The 8,704-nt window shown below is 40.2% G+C and overlaps 1 protein-coding gene across 2 annotated transcripts in view; it reads right to left on the reverse strand.

Moving 5' to 3' along the window:
- Positions 1-439: 439 nt before the first annotated feature.
- dnpep (aspartyl aminopeptidase) overlaps positions 440-8,704 on the reverse strand; it is a 13,979-nt gene continuing 5,714 nt past the window's right edge. For both annotated transcript variants that reach the window (XM_088407628.1, XM_088407629.1), the window contains exons 8-15: positions 8,600-8,704; positions 8,427-8,504; positions 7,416-7,496; positions 6,833-6,993; positions 6,723-6,762; positions 5,451-5,552; positions 912-1,079; positions 440-676 (exon numbers count right to left, since the gene is read on the reverse strand). The exon at positions 8,600-8,704 is cut by the window's right edge and continues 3 nt beyond it. In XM_088407628.1, the coding sequence (XP_088263754.1) occupies positions 626-676; positions 912-1,079; positions 5,451-5,552; positions 6,723-6,762; positions 6,833-6,993; positions 7,416-7,496; positions 8,427-8,504; positions 8,600-8,704 (786 nt within the window). In that variant the 3' untranslated portion in view covers positions 440-625. The remainder of the gene's footprint in view (positions 677-911; positions 1,080-5,450; positions 5,553-6,722; positions 6,763-6,832; positions 6,994-7,415; positions 7,497-8,426; positions 8,505-8,599) is intronic.

The following is an 8,704-nucleotide window of genomic DNA, read 5'->3' on the forward strand; positions in this document are numbered from 1 at the left end:
GATAGCAGCCCCCGAGGACTGGAGTTTGACACTGCACCTCCTGTGTTTTCATGACATTAGTGTTGTATATGTGCATCAGATTTAAACACCCTCAGGTGGTCTGAAATGAGACTTGCTCAAACCGGATTTCATGTACTTCATGTGCGTATACGTGCTTGTCTATTATGAGCCCTGCGATTGACTGGCGACCAGTTCACGCAGTGCAGTCCACACAAAAGACCCGACCCAGATTCTAACCCGCATCCCCAAATCAAACCCTGTTGTTGTGACAAATTATTGCTGAGCATGTGCCACTTGTGCATATTGCAACATTTGATTTACTTCAGACACGTGTATCTCGATTGAGCCATTGAATTACAGTTTAAACACACAACACTTACAGCCGACTGCATCTCAAACATGTGATGCTCTAGAGAATAGAAGCACATACTGAAGTACAACAATTCTTCATTGCATTTTATTGCAGGCGTGTACACCGAGAAATGATTCTATTTTATCAACAGGTATGTTCTGATTTGACTAGCCGACCCCGCAGATTAGCGGGAAAAGGCGTAGGAAATGTATCTAAAGAAGTACGTTCTTAATTGACTCCACCTCATATTGGGGTATTCCCATCCTCCTGGTTCTAATCAACCACCACAGTGCTCCTCACGCGGGGAAACAACTCAAAGAACGCCTGTAAAAAGACGGATACAGATCAGCAGCCGTGGTCACAGACATATCCTGAAACGTTGCATTGGCACAACAAAGAGAAAAGGGGACAAGCCACATCAAATAAAAAACTAGCAGCAATAAAACATCCCTGTTTGGTGCAACATTTTCTATACAACAAAAATAAGCATTTTTAACAATGTAAACAAGCCTGCTAGTAATCAGATGCTCACTGGCTTGTTTCACAAAATAACGTTTACCTTGAACAGAGTTGTACTTTGCAATATGCTGGAAGTGCAGCACATCTCCCGAATTGAGTGCATGGCGAGCTGCGGCGCGCCAATGTCCACCACTGGCACGCCGAGCCGAGCGGCTAGGATAGGGCCGATGGTGGATCCGCACGCGCTGTCGTTACGTACCAGCACATCCTGCACGAGTAGGAGCCAGAGTTCACATTAATCACTGAAATTTGGCCGGGCGGCATACACTATAAGAGATTTTACTATGACATCACATGTACAGCCAGGTGGCAAGAAGTGAAGCTTTCTCGATGGCGCCGTGAGTAAACACTTCCATTTCATTTTACAGAGGACCACAAGTGGAAACGGCTTGCTTAAATGATTCCTAGTACGCCCAAGGAAGTCTTCTCTACACAACAGTAAAAATTTTACAACTTCATCTCACACTTAGTTTCTGTTGGATTAAAAATAAATCTCACTATGGCTCAGGAGGAGAAAAAAAAAAAATCAATAATTAAAAAGTCTACTACAAATATAGCTTGGTAAATTTTTGCCCTGAAGCTGAGCTGGCAACATGTTACAGCATCCACACAGACATTTCCAGATGTTCAATGTTATCAGTGTCGCCAATTCATGCAATTACTCGATTAGACAATCAAAGGTTAAAAGAGTCCATATTGATGACCCTTTTGGGGCATAGCTGGCAGCATAACCCTAACAATTTTTGTCATGGTTTCAGTTTACCAGTGCTCAGTCCATTTTCTTCCAGCAGAAAGTACTGTATTCCCCACCTATTGTTTACGGACATAACGCAATTGTGTACACCAGGGGGTGGGAACCCTTTAAGATTCAATAAAATTCACACCTAATAATGAGAATACGGCAAGTAGAAGCGGACGGAATCATTTGGGTGTTAGCAGTACTGGGTGATAATATCGATATTGATAGATTACGATACAAAGGATGCGGATTGCAATACGACGTTCAGTTTCCAATACATGGCGTATCGGTTTTGAAACTTATTTTTCGTAGTATTTTGTTTTTTCAAATGAATCTATTCTGGAGTGGCTTTCATATCATGATTTTTGTCACATTAAGAATCATGTTTTACATTTAAATCATTCCAAGCACTTCAAAAACACAATACATTCTCTTTCGAGTGACGTGATGTTCCAAAGCAAAAGTGGAGGCAGAGGAGGTCATACAGTGGAAAATGAATTTCTGCCATTGTAGTCATATCTTAGGAAGCTCCTGTATGTGTTCCCGAGAAACGCAGTAATATCCGACTCCTACGCCTCCTCAACGAGCAGCCACATTAACGAGCATTGTTGGGAGTAATGCATTACAAAAGTAATGGAATTACTGTAATGCATTACTTTTTGCTGTAACGCGGTAGTGTAATATATTACACACAAAAAATAATATTGTACTCGTTACAAATGAGGGTAACGCAATGCATTACGATGCATTTTTGTTCTGAAAGTGGTGTCCCCCCCCCAAATTCGCCAAAAACACCGCGGGATTGGAGGAGAAAAGTACGGGGCAAAATGGTTACTTCCTGTTAGTATCTACTACAGCAGATGGCATCATCGGACGACAGGTGAATATGTTGAATACGTACATAAGATGGACATGCGGCCATTACTTTCAGTTCGTCAGAGATAAGGACAAGAAAAATAGAATCGTTTGGTGCACTTTGTGTGCGACACCTTAAAGGCTGTCCGCTTTGCAAAATAGGACCAGTGATTTGACAAACCATTAAGAGCGGTGCCATAGTAACGTGAAGTTAGTGGGGAAAAAAAAAAAACACGGAGGATTGCGCTCTCTCGGTGAGGGGTGCCACCTCCACCTTAAGAGGTTAGGAGATTCGTGGCGGAGTATGTGGTACGTAGAAGACATGGTGGCGTTCCCACAGTGGATTCACCAGCATTTCGAAACCTTGTCAGCAAGATCCCTGTCGCAACTAGCAATAATGACAGGGTAAGCTAACACAAATTTTCACTGTACAATTGCTATTAATAATCATCTATGAATAGTTGTGGTCAATTTGTATCAAGATGAAGTATACAAAAAGTAATATTAACAATATGTTAAACACAATTACAGTGATGTAGCCTAGCTGCTAACGTTAGCACCACCGAAACAATCTATTTTTGAAACATCTGTCCCTAACCTAGTTGAATGAACTTGAATATTAACATTTAAATTGTGGAATGCAATAACATTTTTTTTTTTATATAAAGCATAAAACAATGCATAACTCTGCAACTGAAGGGATTAAAATACAAAAACAAGATGTTGTATCTTGTCTTTAAAGGTTACAATACAATACAAATCCAATGATTCGTACTGTTTTAGGCTCAGGCCAACTTCCCGCGAGATGTGTATTGAGCTTAATGAGCTACATTTTAGAAGGGCAATTTCATATTTCCAGTTATGGTGGTGAGAGTAATTAAAAAAGTAATGCAATAGTACAGTCGGCCCCCGGCTTACGAACACCCTGATTTACGAACAATTCGCCTTACGATCGTGGATCACGGAGATTTTTGTCCCCCACTTACGAACAAACCTTTCGCCTTACGAGCAATCCGACATGCCGGCCATTAAGTATGTGAATATGTTTCTCGCTTAACTGCGTCAACAAAATCAGCAGATGCGTCATTTAAACCTTCAGTAGATACTTGTGGCAGTAACGTGAACGCTATTGGTCTTACAACGTCACAGTGACTGTCTCAGTCACGGTGTGTAAATATATTACCATTTAAGTGTAGTGTTTGTACAGCTAAAGGGAAAAACAGCTGACATGAAATTAAATGTGCAGATTGCAGGACAAAGAATTGTCATTGGTTTAAATGTGTTTTTTTTTTTAATTAATTGTCAATACATTCCAACCGTTTAAAAAAAGTGCGAATAAGTATCAGTCAGTCACGGAGATGCCAATATGATATTGGTCGATTAAGGTCACCCGGTCTCACTCACGGAGATGCTATTGGCCGGCGTCACACGTCAATCACAGAAGTGCCGATATGCTATTGGCCGAACGCCTTTATCTAGCTTGATGGCACAGCTGGTTGGGATGGAAGGAAGGACAGAAAATGAGTGAAAAACGGAAGGAGGAATGTTGTGAAGACTTTGCAAACTTTATCTGTTAGACATAGCTTCCAAAATTACTAGCAGCGGTAAAGGAAGAAATAAGAGGATGATGTTTTAGTATCTCCGTGATTAGCACCCTGACTGAAAGAGGTACTGTGACACTGTAAGACCAATAGCATATCTACTTCGCCGTGTTGACTTTGAGCGATGGTCTCTGCTCCCCTCCGCTTCCACCCAGCTCAAGTCACGTCATTCCAAAGGTAAAAGTCATTTTTCCTTTGTACTTATTATATAATGCAAATTTACAGTAGATTATGTCACTCAATTTTAATATATGTGTACAGTCGTGGTGTTTTTACCTAGGGCTTTTGCGCGCGTTGCACGCATTCACGAATTAACATGGGTTTGGATTGCCCGTTATACAAGCAGTTCGAGATACGAGCGTACCCGCTGAACGGATTAAGTTCGTAACCCGGGGGCCCACTGTAGTTTAATGTATTACTTTCAAATACAGTAATATTTTAATAACTAATTATTCTGAAATTAAACAATGCATTACAATAATTTTGAAGTAATTTGCCCAAAACGATCATTAGAATCTCGTTACATTTTATTCAAATGGGAATTTTGAGATTTCAAGTTTTGTTTAGTTTTTATATCATTTTGTTTCTCATTTAATATGTTGAGTAATTTTCATCATATGAAGAAAAAAAACCTGTATAGAAGCAACCACATCTCGGGGTTTCACTGTATTTGTTCATTACTATGATAGATTTCTCCTTGATTTTTGTTGTATTTATTCTGCGTGAAGAATTTTTCAAGCGCTTCTGTTTGTAATGTTTACTTCCCTGTAAATCTTTGAAAATGGGGGCTTTTAATCTGGAAGGCCGTGCTATATTTCCATTTTCTGTCTTTATGTTCCCGAAACTTGATTGGCTGTCTCGCGTCGCATTTCGTGTTCCGTTGCTCCAAACACGTCCGATAGATGTCGCCCCATTACCCAATCGCGCAAACCTTATTGAGTGCAGTTCAAATGTGTCGTTTACGCCATCCACATAATTGATCCCAACCAATCATCATTTATTTTCCCAAACCATGGAGAGCCGCAACATATGGGTGAAGGAGCCGCATAGCTCGGGAACCATAGGTTTCCAACCCCCGCAATATATATATATATATATTTTTATATATATTTAAAAAAAACCTAGACAATGGTATATTAACATTTGACTAAGGTCAGGCAGCTTTGTGAATCTATTGAGGCAAAGTTGAAGAAAAAGAAGGGCCATGTCTGTCACATTTCTTTTCTGCAGTTGCATTTTTCTTTCTATGCAATAATTATCATTGTTCTTCTCACTCTCAGTGTTCTTTCTCTATGTAATCAGAAGGCACTCACTCAGTAAGTGACCCTAGACAGTGGGAAGCTGCAGAGGTGAAAAATATTAGCTGCAATAAAGCAGAAAGTACCTGAAGAGGAACGTCGGCCTGGCTGGCTACCTCTCGCACAATGGCAGCAGTCACTGCGGTGGTGGCGTAGCGCTGGTTGCTGTTGAATTTGATCACTGGACCCTAAAACAATGCAAAATAAAAATAATAGAAGCACATATACCAGTAAATGTGAAACATAGACACCAGATAATTTTTCCTGCAAATTTCACCAATGTGGGGCAATAAAATAATCTTAATAATCTAATCTCTAAAAATCATCTTATGGCTGAACCCTAAAATAAGATGTACAAAATGCACAAAAGTAATTGATTGCTTTAGTAATGACTTTGAGTACTTTAGCACTTCAGTACCAATTTCAATTACTTCACTACTTAATTATACAAAATAATCAATTACTTTAGAAGTTAATCACCTAAAGTGATTGATTTATCTATCTATTTTCTAGAACCGCTTATCCTCGCCAGGGTCATAGGCTTGCTGCCGCCTATCCCAGCTGACTTGGGCCAGCAGGCGGTGGACACCCTAAACCGGTTTCTAGCCAATTGCAGGCCACACAGAGACGAAAATCCATTCACCCACCCAATCCCAGCTAAGGGCAATTTAGTGTGTCCAATACAGCTGCCATTCATGTTTTTGGAGTGTGGAAAGGAGGTGGACGTGCTAACCACTCTTCCACCGAGTCGTGTGATGTATTTAGAATTGAATTCGCTCATTTACTCAAGTATTCATTTACCGAGTGTAACTGACGACTATCATACTCAAATTATTAAGAATCGGCCATTTTTTTTAGAACCATCAGCAACCATTTGAAAAAATATAAGTACTGTACCTGGATTTGAATAATTGGACTCATTAAAAAAAACAAAAACATGTCTTTGAGAACGATTGAATGAGTTAACAATTTTCAAATGCATCTTAAATTTGACAACATTCTCTTTTATTATATATTTTTTTTAAATAATATTTTACAATCCTGTGGTACTTTTCTCGATAACATGACCCCCCCCCCCCCAAAACAGTTGTTTCTATGTTTTGGGGAGGAAGTTGGGGGCAGGGTGCTGAAACGGATGAATGGAATTTCAATTAGGAGACAGAAAGACGTAATTAATCCAGGGGTGCCCGAACCCAGATCACTATGAGGCTTCTACTAAAATAACTTGACGATCTGATCATTTGAATCGGGTTGGTTGCAGAGGGAAACATCAAAAGATGCAGGGTAGCGGCAATCAAGGACCAATTTTGGGTACCCCGTTCCAATCCATACATTTTATTTGCCTCATGACGCCTTACCTTATGAAAAGCTGGCCGATGGTTCTCCTCATGTTTCTCACTGGCAAGACATTTTTTTTATTTAGTTCATTCGGTGAGGATTTTGCCCTCTTTTCTTTTGTGATACTGACTGGTAGTTTGGGTGGACAGCATGAGCCATGTCAGCGCTAATCATGAAGGAGAGTGGCGCCGCCTGCTGGAAGGCGGTGGCGTTCGAAGAGGAGGAGGCAAGGCGGCTGAGGATGAGCTCAGTTAGGTTGGACTGCGCCCCCTGAGCGCTCCCTGAACCCACCTGCGTAACACACAATCTAAAGTCAGAGGTTATTTTGCATTATTATTCACAACTAAGGTTGAAAAATGCTGTCAATTTTCCTGAATGTAAACCTTCCATGTCAATTGATAGGAATAGTGTACTGAAATAATTATCAGGTAGTGTTGGCATTAGTGCATAAATGAAACAAATAGATTTTATGCAAGTACAGTTCAACATTACAGATGTAAAAATATTCAAGTGCCTCGACGTCGCATTGATCTTGTCCCTGTCTAAAGTAATGAACCGTTGTGCTTTAAATTTAATGCGGTGCAAGATTTAAATCCAATTGAGACACTGTGGTTAAATCCGTATATTTTTTCCATTTAATTCGAAAAATCCCCATTTACAAACTGCATACTGTATACATCTGTTTGGGGAAAATTAGTCATAGATTCGCTAACCTCTTCGTTGTCAAAGAGCGTCACCATGCGGATGTTTGGATCTTGTTGGAGCGAGTCTCCCAAGCATGAATCAATCAGCCCCTGATACAATTCAGAAAACAAGTGAACCACATCAGAAACTGATCAATAATGATGACTCAAGCAAACGTCGACATTATTAAATTGACATTATTCAAGGGTTTAGATGTTTCCTTAAATGTTCTTCCGTCTGGGATTTACTTCATCTCTATTTTTTTCTGATTTTGTCACCACCACACTGTAAACACTCTCTAATGGGGGGGCATCAGCTGCGGGAAGTTTATTTCAAAGGTGCCTCCATCATTTATGTGCAATGTGCACATGTGCATAAAATACTACTTTTGCAACTTTAACCCCTGGGAAAATTTGGACCCAGATGGGGCTTTTTGATGAGTGATATCAAAGGAAAAGTATACCAAAAAAAACTACGAGGAGGCTAAAATATTGCATAGCCATAGACTGTCAAAACATGATGACTTTCAATATGCTACGCCGCCATCCTCTGTAAATGCTTGCAAACGGAGGGTCGAGAGCTACACCCAATAGTTGTCAAATTTAGCCCGTGTCGGGCTCATTTACTACCATTCAAAATTGGAGATATTGCCAGTTTTGGACATATTGAAAGCACGATATTAACCCGTTATCATGCATTTGCCTCAAGGGCGCAATAGAAATGTTTGTGTTGACACACGAAAACAACCGGGGGCGCTAGCGGACAACTTACAATGTGCACAAGCCCTTCAATGACTTTGATGATTGGCTTAGCCTGGACTCCCATAATGCAAAAGCTTTCAAAAGGCATAATACTCTAATTATGACATTATAAATATTCCAATTTCAATTTCGTAAATATATATATATATATATATATATATATATATACAGCGTAGTTAATTTAGCTATAATGGCATTTTATTCACATTTTTATTAATTGGATGAATCACTTATACTAGTCCAAAAACTGCAGGTGCTTAAGATGGGAGCGAGTCAGACCTGGAGGGCACAGTAGCAGCTATGGAGGTTGTCTAGACGAGGAGAGTAAATGAACTCTTCATAAACACCTCCCAGTGCCTGCACAAATACGACAAATAGAGACCAGGTTACTGTAATCCTGTATCTCACAAGATTGCAGGCAATTACTGCGGAGGTGGCAGAAAGAGGCTCACCCCCGGCTGAGTGTCAGCCAAGCAGAGCTCAAAGTCCAGAAGGGCTTCGGGCTCGACTTTCAACTCAGAACACAAAACCTTCACTAGTGCTGGGTGATGCTTGTC

This window comes from Hippichthys cyanospilos, chromosome 2, assembly GCF_059441005.1.
Source record: "Hippichthys cyanospilos isolate Australia breed blue-spotted pipefish chromosome 2, RoL_Hcya_1.0, whole genome shotgun sequence".
Lineage (NCBI taxonomy): Eukaryota > Metazoa > Chordata > Actinopteri > Syngnathiformes > Syngnathidae > Hippichthys > Hippichthys cyanospilos.